We start from the raw sequence: 24867 nt of genomic DNA, 5'->3' as shown, positions 1-24867 counted from the left end.
ACTCATGACTTCCTCTCTCTTCCTCATTCCAGTCTGGGTACTCACACCTACTCATGACTTCCTCTCTCTTCCTCATTCCAGTCTGGGTACTCACAACACCTAATCATGACTTCCTCTCTCTTCCTCATTCCAGTCTGGGTACTCACAACATCTACTCATGACTTCCTCTCTCTTCCTCATTCGTCTGGGTACTCACAACACCTAATCATGACTTCCTCATTCCAGTCTGGGTACTCACAACACCTAATCATGACTTCCTCTCTCTTCCTCATTCCAGTCTGGGTACTCACAAAACCTACTCATGACTTCCTCTCTCTTCCTCATTCCAGTCTGGGTACTCACAAAACCTACTCATGACTTCCTCTCTCTTCCTCATTCCAGTCTGGGTACTCACAAAACCTACTCATGACTTCCTCTCTCTTCCTCATTCCAGTCTGGGTACTCACAACACAACACCTACTCATGAGTTCCTCTCTCTTCTTCATTCCAGTCTGGGTACTCACAACCTACTCATGACTTCCTCTCTCTTCCTCATTCCAGTCTGGGTACTCACAAAACCTACTCATGACTTCCTCTCTCTTCCTCATTCCAGTCTGGGTATTCACAAAACCTACTCATGACTTCCTCTCTCTTCCTCATTCCAGTCTGGGTACTCACAACACAACACCTACTCATGAGTTCCTCTCTCTTCCTCATTCCAGTCTGGGTACTCACAAAACCTACTCATGACTTCCTCTCTCTTCCTTATTCCAGTCTGGGTACTCACAAAACCTACTCATGACTTCCTCTCTCTCCCTCATTCCAGTCTGGGTACTCACAACACAACACCTACTCGTGAGTTCCTCTCTCGTCCTCATTCCAGTCTGGGTACTCACAAAACCTACTCATGACTTCCTCTCTCTTCCTCATTCCAGTCTGGGTACTCACAACACAACACCTACTCATGAGTTCCTCTCTCGTCCTCATTCCAGTCTGGGTACTCACAACACCTACTCATTACTCTCTCCTAACCTTCCTTTACAATGTTTGACTTTCAGTTGTTTTTCCTCTGTTTCCAGGTTGGGATTTGTGTTTGTGTGCGTGACATATGTGTGTCTCTCTCATCTCTGTAACTCTCCCGGTCTCTTTCTCATCTGTTTGTCTCTTTCTCATCTCTGTTTGTCTCTTTCTCATCTCTGTTTGTATCTTTCCCATCTCTGTTTGTCTCTTTCTCATCTGTCTCTTTCTCATCTGTCTCTTTCTCATCTCTTTCTCATCTATTTCTCATCTCTGTTTCTGTCTTTCACATCTCTTTCACATCTCTTTGTCATCTCTGTTTCTGTCTCTTTCTCATCTCTGTTTCTGTCTCTTTCTCATCTCTGTTTCTGTCTCTTTCTCATCTCTGTTTCTGTCTCTTTCTCATCTCTGTTTCTGTCTCTCTGTCATCTCTCTGTCTCTGTCATCTGTGTGTGTCTTTTTGTCTGCAGGCAGGGAAGAAGGCAGTGAGAGCGGTGCTATGGGTCTCAGCAGACGGTCTCCGAGTAGTAGATGACAAAACTAAGGTAAGGGATCTCCTGCTATGCTGTCTGAACAGCTAGGTCACACACCCGCGTGGCACAGACATAGTGTTTGATTGGAAATCTAATCAAGCACTTCTTGAGAGCTCATGTTGTGCAACAGTTCTGTAGGCTATGCAATTGCGAGAGAAAACAGAGTGATGGCCTCTAATAAAAAGAGTAGGATCCCATCAGCTTTCTATAGGCCTACTTTATTTATTTCTCAACTTTCCTAATATTAAGCACATTGCTTCTCTTTACAACGAGAGTATAGCCTACCTGGCTACCATGAAAATGAACCACGGGAAAAGCATCCTCCAGTCTCTATTTAAGTGCATAGATTACATTTTCTCGCTGCCCCTGTTTCGAGACAGGTGCATGATAATGGTCCATTCTAAATCCAAACAAATTTCACACATGCACTAAATAATTTATGCAAATACAAGATTAAGTCAAGAATAGTCTGATGGGTGACAATATTAGCCCAGAGTAAGGCAAGAAGCAATGTATGCCTTTTTTTTTTTTGGCAACTTTTTCTAATCATAGTCGCACATCTCATGTAGCCTGGCCTATATGTTTTGATGAGGTTTGTATCACAACTGAAGTGGCCAAATAACGTCTTAAAATTAAGCACATTCATCTGCTTCACAACGGGTGTAGAGCCTAACTGGCTCGGAAAGTTTTCAGACCCCTTGACTTTTTCCAAATTTTGTTAAGTTACAGCCTTATTATCAAATTGACTAATTACATTTTTTTCCTCGTCAATCTACACACAATACCCCATAATGACAAAGCAAAAATGTTTTTTGTTTGTGAATTTATAATAATAAAAACTGATTTACATAAATATTCAGACCCTTTACTCAGTACTTTGTTGAAGGACCTTTGGCAGCGATTACAGCCTCGAGTCTTCTTGGGTATGATGCTACAAGCTTGGAACACCTGTATTTGGGGAGTGTCTCCCATTCTTCTCAGCAGACCCCCTCAAGCTCTGTCAGGATGGATGGGGAGCGTCACTGCACAGCTATTTTCAGGTTTCTCAAGAGATGTTCGATCGGGTTCAAGTCCGGGCTCTGGCTGGGCCACTCAAGGACATTCAGAGACTTGTTCCGAAGCCACTCCTGTGTTGTCTTGGCTGTGTGCTTAGGGTCGTTGTCCTGTTGGAAGGTGAACCTTCACCCCAGTCTGAGGTCCTGAGAGCTCTGGAGCAGATTTTCATCAAGGATCTCTCTGTACTTTGTTCAGTTCATCTATCCCTCAAGCCTGACTAGTCTCTCAGTCCCTGCTGTTGAAAAATATCCCCACAGCATGATGCACCATAGGGATGGTGCCAGGTTTCCTCCAGACGTGACGCTTGGCATTCAGGCCAAAGAGTTTAATATTGGTTTCATCAGACCAGAGAATCTCGTTTCTCATGGTCTGAGAGTCCTTTAGGTGCATTTTGGCAAACTCCAAGTGGGTTGTTATGTGCTTTTTACTGAGGAGTGGCTTCCGTTTTGCCACTCTACCATAAAGGCCGGATTGGTGGAGTGCTGCAGAGATGTTTGTCCTTCTGGAATGTTCTCCCATCTCCACAGAGGAACTCTAGAGCTCTGTCAGAGTGACCATGGGGGTTTTTGGCCCTTCTCCCCTGATTGTTCAGTTTGGCTGGGCAGTCAGCTCCAGGATGTCTTGGTGGTTCCAAACTTCTTCCATTTAATTATGATGGAGGCCACTGTGTTCTTGGGGACCTTCAATGTTGCAGACATTTTTTGGTACCCTTGCCCAGATCTGTGCCTCAACGCAACCCTGTCTCGGAGCTCTACGGATAATTCCTTCGACCTCATGGCTTTGTTTTTGCTCTGACATGCACTGTCACCTGGGTGACCTTATAGACCGGCGTGTGCCTTTCCAAATCATGTCCAATCAATTGAATTTACCACAGCTGGACTCCAGTCAAGTTGTAGAAACATCAAGGATGATCAATGGAAACAGAATGCACCTGAGCTCAATTTAGAGCCTCAAAGCAAAGGGTCTGAATAATTCTGTTTTATTTTTAATACATTTAAAATAAAATCTATAAATCTGTTTTCACTTTATTGTAACGGTTTTCTTTATGAGAAGGAGAGTCGGACCAAAATGCGGCGTGTAGATTACGATCCATGTTTATTGTGACTATAGCAACACGAATCTAAATACAAACAGTGCAAAATAATAAACGTAATGAAAACCGAAACAGCCTAAACTGGTGCAAACTAACACTAAGGACAGGAACAATCACCCACAAACACACAGTGAAAACCAGGCTACCTAAATATGGTTCCCAATCAGAGACAATGACGAACACCTGCCTCTGATTGAGAACCATATCAGGCCGAACATAGAACTAGACAAACTAGACATGTAACATAGAATGCCCACTCAGATCACACCCTGACCAACCACAACATAGAATATACAAAGTAAACTATGGTCAGGGTGTGACAGTACCCCCCCCCCAAGGTGCGGACTCCGGCCGCAAAACCTGAACCTATAGGGGAGGGTCTGGGTGGGCATCTGTCCGCGGTGGCGGCTCTGGCGCTGGACGTGGACCCCACTCCATAATCGTTTTAGTCCACCTCCTTTGCGTCCCTAGATAGGTTACCCTCCTTAATGACCGCTCGGGACAGAGGGACAGCTCGGGACAGAGGTAGCTCAGGACTGATGGGTAGCTCAGCACTGAGAGGAAGCTCAGCACTGAGAGGAAGCTCAGCACTGAGAGGAAGCCCAGGCAGGTAGTTGGATCTAGCAGATCCTGGTCGACTGGCAGATCTGGAAGAGTCTGGTCGACTGGCAGATCTAGAAGAGTCTGGTCGACTGGCAGATCTAGAAGAGTCTGGTCGACTGGCAGATCTAGAAGAGTCTCATCGACTGGCGGATCTGGAAGAGTCTGGTCGACTGGCGGATCTGGAAGAGTCTGGTCGACTGGCGGATCTGGAAGAGTCTGGTCGACTGGCGGATCTGGAAGAGTCTGGTCGACTGGCAGCTCTGGAAGAGTCTGGTCGACTGGCAGCTCTGGAAGAGTCTGGTCGACTGGCAGCTCTGGAAGAGTCTGGTCGACTGGCAGCTCTGGAAGAGTCTGGTCGACTGGCAGCTCTGGAAGAGTCTGGTCGACTGGCAGCTCTGGAAGAGTCTGGTCGACTGGCAGCTCTGGAAGAGTCTGGTCGACTGGCAGCTCTGGAAGAGTCTGGTCGACTGGCAGCTCTGGAAGAGTCTGGTCGACTGGCAGATCTGGAAGAGTCTGGTCGACTGGCAGCTCTGGCTGCTCCATGCTGACTGGCTGCTCCATGATGACTGGCAGCTCTGGCTGCTCCATGCTGACTGGCTGCTCCATGCTGACTGGCAGCTCCATGCTGACTGGCAGCTCTGGCTGCTCCATGCTGACTGGCTGCTCTGGCTGCTCCATGCTGACTGGCTGCTCCATGCTGACTGGCGGCCCTGGCTGCTCCATGCTGACTGGCGGCCCTGGCTGCTCCATGCTGACTGGCGGCCCTGGCTGCTCCATGCTGACTGGCGGCCCTGGCTGCTCCATGCTAACTGGCAGCTCTGGCGGCTCCTTGCAGACTGGCAGCTCTGGCGGCTCCTTGCAGACTGGCAGCTCTGGCGGCTCCTTGCAGACTGGCAGCTCTGGCGGCTCCTTGCAGACTGGCAGCTCTGGCGGCTCCTTGCAGACTGGCAGCTTTGGCGGCATCCTGCAGACAGGCAGCTCTGGCGGCTCCTTGCAGACTGGCAGCTCTATGCAGACTGGCAGCTCCTTGCAGACTGGCAGCTCCTTGCAGACTGGCAGCTCTATGCTAACTGGCAGCTCTATGCTAACTGGCAGCTCTATGCTAACTGGCAGTTCTGAACAGGCGGGAGACTCCGGCAGCGCTGTAGAGAAGGAAGGCTCTAACAGCGCTAAACAGGCGGGAGACTCCGACAGCGCTGGAGAGGAGGAGGGCTCCGACAGCGCTGGACAGGCGAGGCGCACTGTAGGCCTGATGCGTGGTGCTGGCACTGGTGGTACTGGGCCGAGGACACGCACAGGAAGCCTGGTGCGGGGAGCTGCTACCGGAGGGCTGGGGTGTGGAGGTGGTACTGGAAAAACCGGACCGTGCAGGTGCACTGGAGCTCTTGAGCACCGAGCCTGCCCAACCTTACCTGGTTGAATGCTCACGGTCGCCCTGCCAGTGCGGCGAGGTGGAATAGCCCGCACTGGGCTATGCAGGCGAACCGGAGACACCGAGCGCAAGGCTGGTGCCATGTAAGCCGGCCCAAGGAGACGCACTGGGGACCAGCTGCGTAGAGCCGGCTTCATGGCATTAGGCTCGACGCTCAATCTAGCCCGGCCGACACGCGGAGCTGGAATATACCGCACCGGGCTATGCACCCGCACTGGAGACACCGTGCGCACCACTGCATAACACGGTGCCTGTCCGGTCTCTCTAGCCCCCCGGTAAGCACAGGGAGTCTGCCCAGGTCTCCTACCTGGCGTAGCCATACTCCCTGTTAGCCCCCCCCCAAGAAATTTTTGGGGCTGCCTCTCAGGCTTCCATCCGCTACGTCGTGCTGCCTCCTCATATCTGCGCCTCTCAGCTTTCGCCGCCTCCAGTTCTTCCTTGGGGCGGCGATATTCTCCAGGCTGAGCCCAGGGTCCTTTACCGTCCAGTTCTTCCTCCCATGTCCATTTCTCCAGGTGGTGCAGCCTCTCCCACTGCAGCTGCTCCTGCTGCTGCTGCCTCTGTTCCTTCTCCTGCTGCACCTTGGTGCGGCTACACTCCCCTGGTTTAGCCCAGGGTCCTCTCCCGTCGAGGATTTCCTCCCATGTCCAGAAATCCTTACTATATATCTCCTCTTTTCGCTGCTGTTGCTGCCTGTTGACACGCTGCTTGGTCCGTTGGTGGTGGGTGATTCTGTAACGGTTTTCTTTATGAGAAGGAGAGTCGGACCAAAATGCGGCGTGTAGATTACGATCCATGTTTATTGTGACTATAGCAACACGAATCTAAATACAAACAGTGCAAAATAATAAACGTAATGAAAACCGAAACAGCCTAAACTGGTGCAAACTAACACTAAGGACAGGAACAATCACCCACAAACACACAGTGAAAACCAGGCTACCTAAATATGGTTCCCAATCAGAGACAATGACGAACACCTGCCTCTGATTGAGAACCATATCAGGCCGAACATAGAACTAGACAAACTAGACATGTAACATAGAATGCCCACTCAGATCACACCCTGACCAACCACAACATAGAATATACAAAGTAAACTATGGTCAGGGTGTGACATTTATTATGGGTTATTGTGTGTAGATTGAGGATTTTTAAAATTTCGTTTTAGAATAAGGCTGTAACTTAACAAAAGGAGGAAAAAGTCGAGGGGTCTGAATACTTTCCGAATGCAGCGCGTGAGTTTCATGTTTGGGGAAGATAATTTTCACCATAAAAATGCACCTTTTATAATAAAAGCATTTAATTGCATTTGTGGTAACTTTTGAGAATGGTGTTTTTCTGCTATTGGAACATTTGCGCTTATACCCTACTGCCTTGTGCGCATTTCTGCGTTCATAATGTGAAGAAATAGCCGAATAGTTAATCAGCATTTTAACCTAAACGTTCTGATCTGTACGCGTCAGCTAGTGGTTGTATTAATTTGAGATCTATCGCATCCCACAACTGTCCCAGACTAATGTTTGGAATATTTATTTCTCGCACAGAATAGAATGGGTCAACTTATGTACTATGGGGGATAGTAGATTGACATAGGCTAGTGCTTTTGCTGTTTGTTAGGCCTATTCATCTTGTTGGCTGACGAAAAGTAAAATGTGGACAGTTCTTCCAATATCTTCAATATGCACCTCGGAATTGGATGAGGATGGGCACAGTTGCGTCCCCGGTGTGTTTGTCTTCACTTGTAGCCTGTGAGAATGACCCGATTACGTGATGGAGAGCCGAGTGAGATGAGAGGTGCTTCGGAGCAGGCAGCACTCGGGTAGAAACGTACAGTGACCACTAGCCCGGAAAAGGCATGGATTTTTTTTGGGGGGGGTGCATTACGGCCACACAAAGGGGATGCCGCCGGGAAATTTGCGGCATTATCAAGTGCTTGTCAAATTATGAGTGAGAGACTGATGAAGTGTGTACAGCCTGCACAAAAAAAGAAAGCAGAGCTCATGCGTTTCAAGCGACTTTTTTCAAATCATCATTAGTCTCATCGTGGAGCCGTAGAATGTATTAAAAATCCAAACATATAGCCCAACGTTTATAGAACAACTAAAGTTACATTAATTTATATTTCTAAATTAAGCATATAGGAGTACCTAACCACTCAACACAGAATAGCCCCATGTGCACACTCCCTCAAATCATACTATAATTTAAAATAATGCCACGGAATTCTAAGCAGATCTTGTCTGTTAAATGAACTAGTGTAGCCCACAGCCATTTGGCACAGCCAGATCAGGGCCTAACATAAGGACAAGTCAGAGTATGTTCTTCTGAAATAGACTACATTTTCTTCATATCATGTTTCTTTAGACCTGTCTAAAATAAATAATGGATTTATTGTGAAGGTGTAGGATATATTACATGGATTTATTAAGACTTGTTAAAAATGTAGATGTTCCAAAGGTCTGGAAGCCAGGAGATTCTAAATGTGTTTATGTTAATTAAAAGGTCTAGAAGCCAGGAGATTCTAAATGTGTTTATGTTAATTAAAAGGTCTAGAAGCCAGGAGATTCTAAATGTGTTTATGTTAATTAAAAGGTCTAGAAGCCAGGAGATTCTAAATGTGTTTATGTTAATTAAAAGGTCTAGAAGCCAGGAGATTCTAAATGTGTTTATGTTAATTAAAAGGTCTAGAAGCCAGGAGATTCTAAATGTGTTTATGTTAATTAAAAGGTCTAGAAGCCAGGAGATTCTAAATGTGTTTATGTTAATTAAAAGGTCTAGAAGCCAGGAGGTTCTAAATGTGTTTATGTTAATTAAAAGGTCTAGAAGCCAGGAGATTCTAAATGTGTTTATGTTAATTAAAAGGTCTAGAAGCCAGGAGGTTCTAAATGTGTTTATGTTAATTAAAAGGTCTAGAAGCCAGGAGGTTCTAAATGTGTTTATATTAATTAAAAGGTCTAGAAGCCAGGAGGTTCTAAATGTGTTTATATTAATTAAAAGGTCTGGAAGCCAGGAGATTCTAAATGTGTTTATGTTAATTGCCGTGAGACCGACCAGTTATTGTCTTGACAATCACCTGCTGACTAAAATTTGTGACCGCCACAATGTGTTAAAACTCAGCCAGAGGAAATGCTTTGTGGAAGTTTGGCTTTCTTGAAAAGAGGAAATTCTTACACCCCCATTGACTTGCAAAAGTTTCACTTAAAAAAAAAAAAAAAATGATGAACTAGTAACGTTTTGGTCTACTGACCGTTTGTCGACCCAACAGTATCTATTTTTTTTGTAGCTGGTTATATTCTCCAGTACACCTGCTATAGAAAAGTCCTTGGTGGACCATGAGCACGGCATGTCCCTATTCAACTGTGGGATCTGCTGCCACCTGCTGGATGAAGCCAATATTACATGGAGACTTATTGTGTCAAGCCAGAAGCATTATGAAGTAACTAACACTCCATACATCCTTATGATACTTGTAGCCATACATCCATATGATACTTGTAGCCATACATCCTGATGATACTTGTAGCCATACACCCTGCTGATACTTGTAGCCATACACCCTGCTGATACTTGTAGCCATACACCCTGCTGATACTTGTGGCCATACATCCTGCTGATACTTGTGTCCATACACCCTGCTGATACTTGTGTCCATACACCCTGCTGATAGTTGTAGCCATACACCCTGCTGATAGTTGTAGCCATACACCCTGCTGATACTTGTAGCCATACACCCTGCTGATACTTGTGGCCATACATCCTGCTGATACTTGTAGCCATACACCCTGCTGATAGTTGTAGCCATACACCCTGCTGATACTTGTAACATCACTCACATGTACTTTCAATGAAAAGGAACGTAGATAGGACATCTGGACAGGATGTGTTTGATCATGTTGTAATGACAGTCAGGGTATTGTGTTAGTCAGGGTAATGTTTCTTCACTAGGAACCAGACACAACGGAACAGGGAAGGACCTATCTGAATTTGTCCGATAAAATGTCTAGTTTTCGTAGCAAAACATTTTTTCGTTTCGAATAACCGGTTTCTAACTAATGAATACACCCCTTAGGTAATGCTGAAATAGTCAGTGTAATGATAATGTTGTAATGTGGTGGTGTTGTAATGTGGTGGTGTTGTAATGGGATGGTGTTGTAATGGGATGGTGTTGTAATGTGGTGGTGTTGTAATGGGGTGGTGTTGTAATGTGGTGATGTTGTAATGGGGTGGTGTTGTAATGGGGTGATGTGGGGATGTTGTAATGTGGTGATGTTGTAACGGGGTGATGTTGTAACGGGGTGATGTTGTAACGGGGTGATGTTGTAATGGGGTGATGTTGTAATGGGGTGGTGTTGTGATGTGGTGGTGTTGTAATAATGTTGTAATGTGGTGGTGTGGTGGTGTTGTAATGGGGTGGTGTTGTAATGGGGTGGTGTTGTAATGGGGTGGTGTTGTAATGGGGAGATGGGGTGGTGTTGTAATGGGGTGGTGTTGTAATGGGGTGATGTGGTGGTGTGGTGATGTGGTGATGTTGTAACGTGGTGATGTTGTAATGGGGTGGTGTTGTGATGTGGTGATGTTGTAACGTGGTGATGTTGTAATGGGGTGGTGTTGTGATGTGGTGATGTTGTAACGTGGTGATGTTGTAACGTGGTGATGTTGTAATGGGGTGGTGTTGTAATGGGGTGGTGTTGTAATGGGGTGATGTTGTAATGGGGTGATGTTGTAATAATGTTGTAATGTGATAATGTTGTAATGTGATAATGTTGTAATGATCATGTCTCTGTAGGACCTGATCCTAGACCAGACAATAGAGAAAGTATCGTTCTGCGCTCCGGACAGGAACTTTGAGAGAGCGTTCTCCTACATCTGTAGAGATGGAACTACGAGACGCTGGATCTGCCACTGCTTCATGGCTATCAAGGACTCGGTAAGACCCTAACCTGTTACCCTAACCCCTAAACCAGACCTTTACCCAAAAACCAGACCCTAACCTGTTACCCTAACCCCTAAACCAGACCCTAACCTGTTACCCTAACCCCTAAACCGGACCCTAACCTGTTACCCTAACCCCTAAACCAGACCTTTACCCAAAAACCAGACCCTAACCTGTTACCCTAACCCCTAAACCAGACCCTAACCTATTACCCTAACCCCGAAACACCCATCTCCTAACCCCAAAACCAGACCCTAACCCCCTAACACCTACCTCCTAACCTGTTACCCTAGCCCCTAAACCAGGCCCTAACCTGTTACCCTAACCCCTAAACCAGGCCCTAACCTGTTACCCTAACCCTTAAACCAGACCCTAACCTGTTACTCTAACCCCTAAATCAGACCCTAACCTGTTACCTTAACCTGTTACCTTAACCTGTTACCCTAACCCCTAAACCAGGCCCTAACCTGTTACCCTAACCTGTTATCCTAACCCCTAAACCAGACCCTAACCTGTTACCCTAACCCCTAAACCGGACCCTAACCTGTTACCCTAACCTGTTACCCTAACCCTTAAACCAGACCCTAACCTGTTACCCTAACCCCTAAACCGGACCCTAACCTGTTACCCTAACCTGTTACCCTAACCCTTAAACCAGGCCCTAACCTGTTACCTTAACCCCTAAACCAGACCCTAACCTGTTACCTTAACCCCTAAACCAGACCCTAACCTGTTACCCTAACCCCTAAACCAGACCCTAACCTGTTACCCTAACCCCTAAACCAGACCCTAACCTGTTACCCTAACCCCTAAACCAGACCCTAACCTGTTACCCTAACCCCTAAACCAGACCCTAACCCCTAAACCAGACCCTAACCTGTTACCTTAACCCCTAAACCAGACCCTAACCTGTTACCCTAACCCCTAAACCAGACCCTAACCTGTTACCCTAACCCCTAAACCAGACCTTTACCCAAAAACCAGACCCTAACCTGTTACCCTAACCCCTAAACCAGACCCTAACCTATTACCCTAACCCCCAAACACCCATCTCCTAACCCCAAAACCAGACCCTAACCCCCTAACACCTACCTCCTAACCTGTTACCCTAGCCCCTAAACCAGGCCCTAACCTGTTACCCTAACCCCTAAACCAGGCCCTAACCTGTTACCCTAACCCTTAAACCAGACCCTAACCTGTTACTCTAACCCCTAAATCAGACCCTAACCTGTTACCTTAACCTGTTACCTTAACCTGTTACCCTAACCCCTAAACCAGGCCCTAACCTGTTACCCTAACCTGTTATCCTAACCCCTAAACCAGACCCTAACCTGTTACCCTAACCCCTAAACCGGACCCTAACCTGTTACCCTAACCTGTTACCCTAACCCTTAAACCAGACCCTAACCTGTTACCCTAACCCCTAAACCGGACCCTAACCTGTTACCCTAACCTGTTACCCTAACCCTTAAACCAGGCCCTAACCTGTTACCTTAACCCCTAAACCAGACCCTAACCAGTTACCTTAACCCCTAAACCAGACCCTAACCTGTTACCCTAACCCCTAAACCAGACCCTAACCTGTTACCCTAACCCCTAAACCAGACCCTAACCTGTTACCCTAACCCCTAAACCAGACCCTAACCTGTTACCCTAACCCCTAAACCAGACCCTAACCCCTAAACCAGACCCTAACCTGTTACCTTAACCCCTAAACCAGACCCTAACCTGTTACCCTAACCCCTAAACCAGACCCTAACCTGTTACCCTAACCCCTAAACCAGACCCTAACCTGTTACCTTAACCCCTAAACCAGACCCTAACCTGTTACCTTAACCCCTAAACCAGACCCTAACCTGTTACCTTAACCCCTAAACCAGACCCTAACCTGTTACCCTAACCCCTAAACCAGACCCTAACCTGTTACCCTAACCCCTAAACCAGGCCCTAACCTGTTACCCTAACCCCTAAACCAGACCCTAACCTGTTACCCTAACCCCTAAACCAGACCCTAACCTGTTACCCTAACCTCTAAACCAGACCCTAACCTGTTACCTTAACCCCAAAACCAGACCCTAACCTGTTACCCTAACCCCTAAACCAGACCCTAACCTGTTACCCTAACCCCTAAACCAGGCCCTAACCTGTTACCCTAACCCCTAAACCAGGCCCTAACCTGTTACCCTAACCCCTAAACCAGACCCTAACCTGTTACCCTAACCCCTAAACCAGACCCTAACCTGTTACCCTAACCCCTAAACCAGACCCTAAACTGTTACCCTAACCCCTAAACCAGGCCCTAACCTGTTACCCTAACACCTAAACCAGACCCTAACCTGTTACCTTAACCCCTAAACCAGACCCTAACCTGTTACCCTAACCCCTAAACCAGACCCTAACCTGTTACCCTAACCCCTAAACCAGACCCTAACCTGTTACCCTAACCCCTAAACCAGACCCTAACCTGTTACCTTAACCCCTAAACCAGACCCTAACCTGTTACCCTAACCCCTAAACCAGACCCTAACCTGTTACCCTAACCCCTAAACCAGACCCTAACCTGTTACCCTAACCCCTAAACCAGACCCTAACCTGTTACCCTAACCCCTAAACCAGACCCTAACCCCTAAACCAGACCCTAACCTGTTACCTTAACCCCTAAACCAGACCCTAACCTGTTACCCTAACCCCTAAACCAGACCCTAACCTGTTACCCTAACCCCTAAACCAGACCCTAACCTGTTACCTTAACCCCTAAACCAGACCCTAACCTGTTACCTTAACCCCTAAACCAGACCCTAACCTGTTACCTTAACCCCTAAACCAGACCCTAACCTGTTACCCTAACCCCTAAACCAGACCCTAACCTGTTACCCTAACCCCTAAACCAGGCCCTAACCTGTTACCCTAACCCCTAAACCAGACCCTAACCTGTTACCCTAACCCCTAAACCAGACCCTAACCTGTTACCCTAACCTCTAAACCAGACCCTAACCTGTTACCTTAACCCCAAAACCAGACCCTAACCTGTTACCCTAACCCCTAAACCAGACCCTAACCTGTTACCCTAACCCCTAAACCAGGCCCTAACCTGTTACCCTAACCCCTAAACCAGGCCCTAACCTGTTACCCTAACCCCTAAACCAGACCCTAACCTGTTACCCTAACCCCTAAACCAGACCCTAACCTGTTACCCTAACCCCTAAACCAGACCCTAACCTGTTACCCTAACCCCTAAACCAGACCCTAACCTGTTACCCTAACCCCTAAACCAAGCCCTAACCTGTTACCCTAACCCCTAAACCAGACCCTAACCTGTTACCCTAACCCCTAAACCAGACCCTAACCTGTTACCCTAACCCCTAAACCAGACCCTAACCTGTTACCCTAACCCCTAAACCAGGCCCTAACCTGTTACCCTAACCCCTAAACCAGGCCCTAACCTGTTACCCTAACCCCTAAACCAGACCCTAACCTGTTACCCTAACCCCTAAACCAGACCCTAACCTGTTACCCTAACCCCTAAACCAGACCCTAACCTGTTACCCTAACCTCTAAACCAGACCCTAACCTGTTACCCTAACCCCTAAACCAGACCCTAACCTGTTACCCTAACCCCTAAACCAGACCCTAACCTGTTACCCTAACCTCTAAACCAGGCCCTAACCTGTTACCCTCCACCCTTAAACCAGACCCTAACCTGTTACCCTAACCCCTAAACCAGCCCATAACTCTTACCCTAAACCCCACATCCTAACCCCTAAACCAGGCCCTAACCTGTTATCCTAACCACAAAACCAGACCCTAACCCTAACGTTGTGTTAACGTGGTGTTAAGGGAGAGCGTCTGAGCCACGCAGTGGGCTGTGCCTTCGCTGCCTGTCTGGAGAGAAAACAGAAGCGAGAGAAGGAGTGTGGTGTCACAGCAACCTTCGACGCCAACAGAACCACCTTCACCAGGGAGGGCTCGTTCCGAGTTACCACGGCGACGGAAGCGGCGGAGCGAGAAGAGGTCATGAGGCAGTTGCAGGACAAGAAAGGTGTGTGTGTGTGTGTACTTATCGTTGCCCAGCGTCTACATCGGGGGCAGGCAACTAGATTCCACTGTTGGAGCCGATGGTCAGGGAGCTGGAACATAATTATATTAATTTGTACACTGCAAATAACAATAACTAAGCCAAAAAATAGATTTTATTTTCAAATTTAAAAATTTTTACACCTTGAGTACATTCAGACTTGATCACATATGTCTCTTTTTTTAATTCGTGGGACTACTTAAACATACATTTTTAGCTGAATACATGGAGATTTTTACTGTCTTTTTTTTTACCAAAAACTGAAATTAACTTTTGGGGCCTGTTGCCGACCCCTGGTCTACATGATGGATCTAATTTTGTCACCTTTTACATTCTTCCTCTTCCCACAGCGGAGAGTGATGTCAAGTCCGCAATGCCTCTCTCCTCGGGTCCCAGTGTGGGTGTGGTGAACCAGGCTGTGGCCCCTCTACCAGGGTCCCCCTCCTCCTCCCCTCCCCTGGGCATGGAGAGCACCCTGGGCCTCCAGGTTATCCCCCGCAGACACGCCCCAGTGGAGGCCCTGGCCAGACAGGGTTCCTTCAGAGGGTTCCCTGCCCTCAACAACAACTCCTCTCCCTTCAAACGGCAGCTGTCCCTCAGGATGAACGATCTTCCCTCTACCATGCAGAGGAAGTCTGACTTCCCCATGAAGAACACAGGTACTGCCCCTTTTACATAGGCATTGTTCCATGTAGCAGGTAGCCTCCAGGTTACCGCCTCCCATCAGACAGCGTCATTCCATTATAATGCTGCGTTATGAAATTCTGTAGTAAAATCAAATCAAACTTTATTAGTCACATGTGCCGAATACAACAACCTTACAGTGAAACGCTTACGAACAAGTCCTTAACCAACAGTTCAAGAAGAGTTAAGAAAATATTTACCAAGTAGACTAAAATAAAAAATAAAATGTTATTTGTCACATACACATGATTTTAATAAAAGTAATAATAAAAAGTAACACAATAACAATAACGAGGCTATATACAGGGTATTACGGTACAGAGTCAATGTGGAGGCTATATACAGGGTATTACGGTACAGAGTCAATGTGGAGGCTATATACAGGGTATTACGGTACAGAGTCAATGTGGAGGCTATATACAGGGTATTACGGTACAGAGTCAATGTGGAGGCTATATACAGGGTATTACGGTACAGAGTCAATGTGGAGGCTATATACAGGGTATTACGGTACAGAGTCAATGTGGAGGCTATATACAGGGTATTACGGTACAGAGTCAATGTGGAGGCTATATACAGGGTATTACGGTACAGAGTCAATGTGGAGGCTATATACAGGGTATTACGGTACAGAGTCAATGTGGAGGCTATATACAGGGTATTACGGTACAGAGTCAATGTGGAGGCTATATACAGGGTATTACGGTACAGAGTCAATGTGGAGGCTATATACAGGGGGTACCGGTACAGAGTCAATGTGGAGGCTATATACAGGGTATTACGGTACAGAGTCAATGTGGAGGCTATATACAGGGTATTACGGTACAGAGTCAATGTGGAGGCTATATACAGGGTATTACGGTACAGAGTCAATGTGGAGGCTATATACAGGGTATTACGGTACAGAGTCAATGTGGAGGCTATATACAGGGGGTACCGGTACAGAGTCAATGTGGAGGCTATATACAGGGAGTACCGGTACAGAGTCAATGTGGAGGCTATATACAGAGGGTACCGGTACAGAGTCAATGTGGAGGCTATATACAGGGGGTACCGGTACAGAGTCAATGTGGAGGCTATATACAGGGGGTACCGGTACAGAGTCAATGTGGAGGCTATATACAGGGGGTACCGGTACAGAGTCAATGTGGAGGCTATATACAGGGGGTACCGGTACAGAGTCAATGTGGAGGCTATATACAGGGGGTACCGGTACAGAGTCAATGTGGAGGCTATATACAGGGGGTACCGGTACAGAGTCAATGTGGAGGCTATATACAGGGTATTACGGTACAGAGTCAATGTGGAGGCTATATACAGGGGGTACCGGTACAGAGTCAATGTGGAGGCTATATACAGGGGGTACCGGTACAGAGTCAGTGTGGAGGCTATATACAGGGAGTACCGGTACAGAGTCAATGTGGAGACTATATACAGGGGGTACCGGTACAGAGTCAGTGTGGAGGCTATATACAGGGGGTACCGGTACAGAGTCAATGTGGAGGCTATATACAGGGGGTACCAGTACAGAGTCAATGTGGAGGCTATATACAGGGGGTACCAGTACAGAGTCAATGTGGAGACTATATACAGGGAGTACTGGTACAGAGTCAATGTGGAGGTTATATACAGGGAGTACTGGTACAGAGTCAATGTGGAGGTTATATACAGGGAGTACTGGTACAGAGTCAATGTGGAGGCTATATACAGGGTGTTACGGTACAGAGTCAATGTGGAGGCTATATACAGGGGGTACCAGTACAGAGTCAATGTGGAGACTATATACAGGGAGTACTGGTACAGAGTCAATGTGGAGGTTATATACAGGGAGTACTGGTACAGAGTCAATGTGGAGGTTATATACAGGGAGTACTGGTACAGAGTCAATGTGGAGGCTATATACAGGGTGTTACGGTACAGAGTCAATGTGGAGGCTATATACAGGGGGTACTGGTACAGAGTCAATGTGGAGGTTATATACAGGGGGTACCGGTACAGAGTCAATGTGGAGGTTATATACAGGGGGTACTGGTACAGAGTCAGTGTGGAGGTTATATACAGGGGGTACCGGTACAGAGTCAGTGTGGAGACTATATACAGGGGGTACCGGTACAGAGTCAATGTGGAGGTTATATACAGGGGGTACCGGTACAGAGTCAGTGTGGAGACTATATACAGGGGGTACCGGTACAGAGTCAATGTGGAGGTTATATACAGGGAGTACTGGTACAGAGTCAATGTGGAGGCTATATACAGGGGGTACCGGTACAGAGTCAGTGTGGAGGTTATATACAGGGGGTACCGGTACAGAGTCAGTGTGGAGACTATATACAGGGGGTACCGGTACAGAGGCAATGTGGAGGTTATATACAGGGGGTACTGGTACAGAGTCAATGTGGAGGTTATATACAGGGGGTACCGGTACAGAGTCAATGTGGAGGCTATATACAGGGGGTACCGGTACAGAGTCAGTGTGGAGGTTATATACAGGGGGTACCGGTACAGAGTCAGTGTGGAGACTATATACAGGGGGTACCGGTACAGAGTCAATGTGGAGGTTATATACAGGGAGTACTGGTACAGAGTCAGTGTGGAGACTATATACAGGGGGTACCGGTACAGAGTCAATGTGGAGGCTATATACAGGGGGTACCGGTACAGAGTCAATGTGGAGGCTATATACAGGGAGTACTGGTACAGAGTCAGTGTGGAGACTATATACAGGGGGTACCGGTACAGAGTCAGTGTGGAGACTATATACAGGGGGTACCGGTACAGAGTCAATGTGGAGGCTATATACAGGGGGTACCGGTGCCGAGTCAGTGTGGAGACTATATACAGGGGGTACCGGTACAGAGTCAATGTGGAGGCTATATACAGGGGGTACCGGTGCCGAGTCAGTGTGGAGACTATATACAGGGGGTACCGGTACAGAGTCAATGTGGAGGCTATATACAGGGGGTACCGGTGCCGAGTCAGTGTGGAGACTATATACAGGGGGTACCGGTACAGAGTCAATGTGGAGGCTATATACAGGGGGTACCGGTGCCGAGTCAGTGTGGAGACTATATACAGGGGGTACCGGTACAGAGTCAATGTGGAGGTTATATACAGGGGGTACCGGTACAGAGTCAATGTGGAGGCTATATACAGGGGGTACCGGTACAGAGTCAATGTGGAGGTTATATACAGGGGGTACCGGTACAGAGTCAATGTGGAGGCTATATACAGGGGGTACCGGTACAGAGTCAATGTGGAGGTTATATACAGGGGGTACCGGTGCCGAGTCAGTGTGGAGACTATATACAGGGGGTACCGGTACAGAGTCAATGTGGAGGCTATATACAGGGGGTACTGGTACAGAGTCAATGTGGAGGCTATATACAGGGGGTACCGGTACAGAGTCAATGTGGAGGCTATATACAGGGGGTACCGGTACAGAGTCAATGTGGAGGCTATATACAGGGGGTACCGGTACAGAGTCAATGTGGAGGCTATATACAGGGAGTACCGGTACAGAGTCAATGTGGAGGCTATATACAGGGGGTACCGGTACAGAGTCAATGTGGAGGCTATATACAGGGAGTACCGGTACAGAGTCAATGTGGAGGCTATATACAGGGGGTACCGGTACAGAGTCAATGTGGAGGCTATATACAGGGGGTACTGGTACAGAGTCAATGTGGAGGCTATATACAGGGTGTACCGGTACAGAGTCAGTGTGGAGGCTATATACAGGGGGTACCGGTACAGAGTCAATGTGGAGGCTATATACAGGGAGTACCGGTACAGAGTCAGTGTGGAGGCTATATACAGGGGGTACCGGTACAGAGTCAATGTGGAGGCTATATACAGGGGGTACTGGTACAGAGTCAATGTGGAGGCTATATACAGGGGGTACCGGTACAGAGTCAGTGTGGAGGCTATATACAGGGGGTACCGGTACAGAGTCAATGTGGAGGCTATATACAGGGGGTACCGGTACAGAGTCAGTGTGGAGGCTATATACAGGGGGTACCGGTACAGAGTCAATGTGGAGGCTATATACAGGGAGTACCGGTACAGAGTCAGTGTGGAGGCTATATACAGGGGGTACCGGTACAGAGTCAATGTGGAGGCTATATACAGGGGGTACTGGTACAGAGTCAATGTGGAGGCTATATACAGGGGGTACCGGTACAGAGTCAGTGTGGAGGCTATATACAGGGGGTACCGGTACAGAGTCAATGTGGAGGCTATATACAGGGGGTACCGGTGCCGAGTCAGTGTGGAGACTATATACAGGGGGTACCGGTACAGAGTCAATGTGGAGGCTATATACAGGGGGTACCGGTGCCGAGTCAATGTGGAGGCTATATACAGGGGGTACCGGTACAGAGTCAATGTGGAGGTTATATACAGGGGGTACCGGTACAGAGTCAGTGTGGAGGCTATATACAGGGGGTACCGGTACAGAGTCAATGTGGAGGCTATATACAGGGGGTACTGGTACAGAGTCAATGTGGAGGCTATATACAGGGGGTACCGGTACAGAGTCAGTGTGGAGGCTATATACAGGGGGTACCGGTACAGAGTCAATGTGGAGGCTATATACAGGGGGTACCGGTACAGAGTCAGTGTGGAGGCTATATACAGGGGGTACCGGTACAGAGTCAATGTGGAGGCTATATACAGGGAGTACCGGTACAGAGTCAGTGTGGAGGCTATATACAGGGGGTACCGGTACAGAGTCAATGTGGAGGCTATATACAGGGGGTACTGGTACAGAGTCAATGTGGAGGCTATATACAGGGGGTACCGGTACAGAGTCAGTGTGGAGGCTATATACAGGGGGTACCGGTACAGAGTCAATGTGGAGGCTATATACAGGGGGTACCGGTACAGAGTCAGTGTGGAGGCTATATACAGGGGGTACCGGTACAGAGTCAGTGTGGAGGTTATATACAGGGGGTACTGGTACAGAGTCAATGTGGAGGCTATATACAGGGGGTACCGGTACAGAGTCAATGTGGAGGCTATATACAGGGGGTACCGGTACAGAGTCAGTGTGGAGGTTATATACAGGGGGTACTGGTACAGAGTCAATGTGGAGGCTATATACAGGGGGTACCGGTACAGAGTCAATGTGGAGGCTATATACAGGGGGTACCGGTACAGAGTCAATGTGGAGGCTATATACAGGGGGTACCGGTACAGAGTCAATGTGGAGGCTATATACAGGGGGTACCGGTACAGAGTCAATGTGGAGGCTATATACAGGGGGTACCGGTACAGAGTCAATGTGGAGGCTATATACAGGGGGTACCGGTGCCGAGTCAGTGTGGAGGCTATATACAGGGGGTACCGGTGCCGAGTCAGTGTGGAGGCTATATACAGGGGGTACCGGTACAGAGTCAATGTGGAGGCTATATACAGGGGGTACCGGTACAGAGTCAATGTAGAGGCTATATACAGGGGGTACCGGTACAGAGTCAATGTAGAGGCTATATACAGGGGGTACCGGTACAGAGTCAATGTGGAGGCTGTATACAGGGGGTACCGGTACAGAGTCAGTGTGGAGCCTATATACAGGGGGTACAGGTACAGAGTCAGTGTGGAGGCTATATACAGGGGGTACCGGTACAGAGTCAGTGTGGAGACTATATACAGGGAGTACAGGTACAGAGTCAGTGTGGAGGCTATATACAGGGGGTACCGGTACAGAGTCAATGTGGAGGCTATATACAGGGGGTACCGGTACAGAGTCAATGTGGAGGCTATATACAGGGGGTACCGGTACAGAGTCAATGTGGAGGCTATATACAGGGGGTACCGGTACAGAGTCAATGTAGAGGCTATATACAGGGGGTACCGGTACAGAGTCAATGTAGAGGCTATATACAGGGGGTACCGGTACAGAGTCAGTGTGGAGGCTATATACAGGGGGTACCGGTACAGAGTCAATGTGGAGGTTATATACAGGGGGTACCGGTGCCGAGTCAGTGTGGAGGCTATATACAGGGGGTACCGGTGCCGAGTCAGTGTGGAGGCTATATACAGGGGGTACCGGTGCCGAGTCAGTGTGGAGGCTATATACAGGGGGTACCGGTGCCGAGTCAGTGTGGAGGCTATATACAGGGGGTACCGGTGCCGAGTCAGTGTGGAGGCTATATACAGGGGGTACCGGTGCCGAGTCAATGTGGAGGCTATATACAGGGGGTACCGGTGCCGAGTCAATGTGGAGGCTATATACAGGGGGTACCGGTGCGGGGTTAGTTGAGGTTAGTTGAGGTAATCTGTACATGTAGGTGGGGGTGAAGTGACTATGCATGATGATGATTATAAACAGCGAGTAGCAGCAGTGTACAAAAGGGAGGGGGGGGGGGGGGGGGGGGGGGGGGGGTCAGTGTAAATTGTCCGGGGGCCATTTGATTAATTGTTCAGCAGTCTTATGGCTTGGGGGTAGAAGCTGTTGAGGAGCCTTTTGGTCTTAGACTTGGTGCTCCAGTACCACTTGCCGTGCGGTAGCAGAGAAAACAGTCTATAACTTCGGTGAGTCTTTGATGTTAATGGGGGCGTGCTCGGTCCTCCTTTTCCTGTAGTCCACGATTAGCTCCTTTGTCTTGCTGACATTGAGGGAAAGGTTCTTGTCCTGGCACCAAACTGCCAGTTCTCTGACCTCCTCCCTATAGGCCGTCTCATCATTGTCGGTGATCAGGCCTACCACTGTTGTCGTCCGCAAACTTAGTGATGGTGTTGGAGTCTTGTTTGGCCACGCAGTCATGGTTGAACAGGGAGTACAGCAGGGGACTAAGTACACACCCCTGAGGGGCCCCAATGTTTGTTTAGGGTGTCTGGGAGGATGCTGTTGATGTGAGCCATGACCAGCCTTTCAAAGCACTTCATGGCTACCGACGTGAGTGCCACGGGGCGGTAATCATTTAAGGTTTCCTTCGCTTCCTCGGGCACAGGGACTATGGTGGTCTGCTTGAAACGTGTAGGTGTTACAGACTCTGACAGGTAGAGGTTGAAAATATCAGTGAAGACACTTGCCATTTGGTCCATGCATGCTTTGAGTACATGTCCTGGTAATCTGTCTGGCCCTGCCGCTTTGTGAATGTTGACCTGGTTAAAGGTTTTGTTCACATCAGCTACCGAGAGCATTATCACACAGTCATCCAAAACAGCTGGTGCTCTCGTGAATGCTTCAGTGTTGCTTGCCTCGAAGCGAGCATTAAAGGCATTTAGCTCGTCTGGTTGCCTCGCATCACTGGGAAGCTCACGTCTGTGTTTCCTTTTGTAGTCCGTAATAGTTTTCAGGCCACATCCAACAAGCGTCCAAGCCGGTGTAGGAGGATTCGATCTTAACCTGAATCCTGTATTGACGCTTTGCTTGTTTGATGGTTTGTCTGAGGGCATAGCAGGATTTCTTATAAGCGCCCGGATTAGTCTCCCGCTCCTTGAATGCAGCAGCTTTAGCTCGATGCGGACGTTGCCTGTAATCCATTGCTTCTGGTTGGGATATGTACGTACAGTCACTGTGTGGGGATGTTGTTGTTGATGCATTTACTGTTGCAGCCGATGACTGAGGTGGTATAATCTTCAATGTCATTGGATGAATCTCGGAACATATTCCAGTCTGTGCTAGTAAAACACAGTCACTGGTACTTCCTGCTTTAGTTTTAGCTTGTAAGCAGGAATCAGGATGATAGAATTATGGTCAGATTTGCCAAATGGAGGGCGAGGGAGAGCTTTGTACACGTCTCTGTGTGTGGAGTAAAGGTGGTCTAGGTTGGATTTTCTCCTCTGGTTGCACATTTAACATGCTGGTATGTGATGAGGTAAAACTGATTTAAGTTTCCCTGCATTAAAGTCCCCGGCTGCTAGGAGCGTTGATTCTGGGTGAGCGTTTTCTTCTTTGCTTATGGCCTAATAGTGTTACGGTGCGTGAATGAGGACCCAAAAGCGAATTAACGTAAACAGAGCTTCTTTAATAACAAAACAAAACGTAGGCTCAGATGGACCGGCAGGTTCCGACAGGACAGGACAAGGTTGCAGCAAACATGACGATAGTCTGGTTCAGGCATGAACAACACAAACAAGAATCCGACAAAGACAGGAGCAGAAACAGAGAGAGATATAGAGGACTAATCAGAGGGAAAAAGGGAACAGGTGGGAAAAGGGGTGACGAGGTAGTTAGGAGGAGACAAGGCACAGCTGGGGAAAAGAGGGTGAGAAAAGGTAACCTAACAACGACCAGCAGGGTGAAGGGAAAGGGCAGAAACAAGACACAACATGACAGTACATGACAGTACCCCCCCACTCACCGAGCGCCTCCTGGCGCACTCGAGGAGGAAACCTGGCGGCAACGGAGGAAATCATCGATCAGCGCACGGTCCAGCACGTCCCGAGAGGGAATCCAACTCCTCAGGACCGTACCCCTCCCAATCTACTAGGTACTGATGACCACGGCCCCGAGGACGCATGTCCAAAATCCTACGGACCCTGTAGATGGGTGCGCCCTCGACAAGGATGGGGGGGGGGGGGGGGGAAGACGAGCGGGGGCGCGAAGAACGGGCTTGATACAGGAGACATGGAAGACCGGGTGGACGCGACGAAGGTATCGCGGAAGAAGAAGTCGAACTGCGACAGGATTAATGACCTGAGAAATACGGAACGGACCAATGAACCGCGGGGTCAACTTGCGAGAAGTGGTCTTAAGGGGAAGGTTCTGAGTGGAGAGCCAAACTCTCTGACCGCGACAATATCTAGGACTCTTAGTTCTACGCTTATTAGCAGCCCTCACAGTCTGCGCCCTATAACGGCAAAGTGCAGACCTGACCCTCTTCCAGGTGCGCTCGCAACGTTGGACAAAAGCCTGAGCGGAGGGGACGCTGGACTCGGCGAACTGAGATGAGAACAGCGGAGGCTGGTACCCGAGGCTACTCTGAAAAGGAGATAGCCCGGTCGCAGACGAAGGAAGCGAGTTGTGGGCGTATTCTGCCCAGGGAAGCTGTTCTGACCAAGACGCAGGGTTGCGAAAAGAAAGACTGCGTAAGATGCGACCAATAGTCTGATTGGCCCGTTCTGCTTGACCGTTAGACTGGGGGTGAAAGCCGGAAGAGAGACTGACGGAAGCCCCAATCAAACGGCAAAACTCCCTCCAAAATTGAGACGTGAATTGCGGACCTCTGTCCGAAACGACGTCTGACGGAAGGCCATGAATTCTGAAAACATTCTCGATGATGATTTGTGCCGTCTCTTTAGCAGAAGGAAGCTTAGCAACGGGAATAAAATGAGCCGCCTTAGAGAACCTGTCGACAACCGTAAGAATAACAGTCTTCCCCGCTGACGAAGGCAGTCCGGTGACAGAATCTAAGGCGATGTGAGACCACGGTCGAGAGGGAATGGGAAGCGGCCTGAGACGGCCGGCAGGAGGAGAGTTACCGGACTTAGTCTGCGCGCAGACCGAACAAGCAG

At 48.3% G+C, this 24867-nt stretch overlaps 2 protein-coding genes and 1 long non-coding RNA gene across 6 annotated transcripts in view; 2 read left to right on the top strand and 1 right to left on the bottom strand.

Moving 5' to 3' along the window:
• Nucleotides 1-7446, bottom strand: part of LOC110505940 (probable N-acetyltransferase camello) — a 669337-nt gene extending 661891 nt beyond the window's left edge. Inside the window, exon 1 of the mRNA XM_036963125.1 lies at nucleotides 7402-7446. The gene's annotated coding sequence lies outside the window, so the exon portion shown is untranslated. The remainder of the gene's footprint in view (nucleotides 1-7401) is intronic.
• Nucleotides 1-24867, top strand: part of numb (NUMB endocytic adaptor protein) — a 109590-nt gene that overhangs the window by 74891 nt on the left and 9832 nt on the right. For all 4 annotated transcript variants that reach the window (XM_036963114.1, XM_036963112.1, XM_036963113.1 and 1 more), the window contains 4 exons: nucleotides 1467-1541; nucleotides 10503-10643; nucleotides 14487-14688; nucleotides 15075-15383. In XM_036963114.1, coding sequence (XP_036819009.1) covers nucleotides 1467-1541; nucleotides 10503-10643; nucleotides 14487-14688; nucleotides 15075-15383 — 727 coding nt within the window. The remainder of the gene's footprint in view (nucleotides 1-1466; nucleotides 1542-10502; nucleotides 10644-14486; nucleotides 14689-15074; nucleotides 15384-24867) is intronic.
• LOC118944377 lies at nucleotides 8171-8932 on the top strand. The gene is made up of 2 exons (XR_005039603.1): nucleotides 8171-8668; nucleotides 8714-8932. It is a non-coding gene; the product is annotated as an uncharacterized LOC118944377 (long non-coding RNA).

The sequence above is a fragment of the Oncorhynchus mykiss genome, chromosome 25, assembly GCF_013265735.2.
Source record: "Oncorhynchus mykiss isolate Arlee chromosome 25, USDA_OmykA_1.1, whole genome shotgun sequence".
Classification (NCBI taxonomy): domain Eukaryota; kingdom Metazoa; phylum Chordata; class Actinopteri; order Salmoniformes; family Salmonidae; genus Oncorhynchus; species Oncorhynchus mykiss.
Note: the sequence above shows the minus strand (reverse complement) of the source record. Positions and strands in the feature narration are given on the sequence as shown.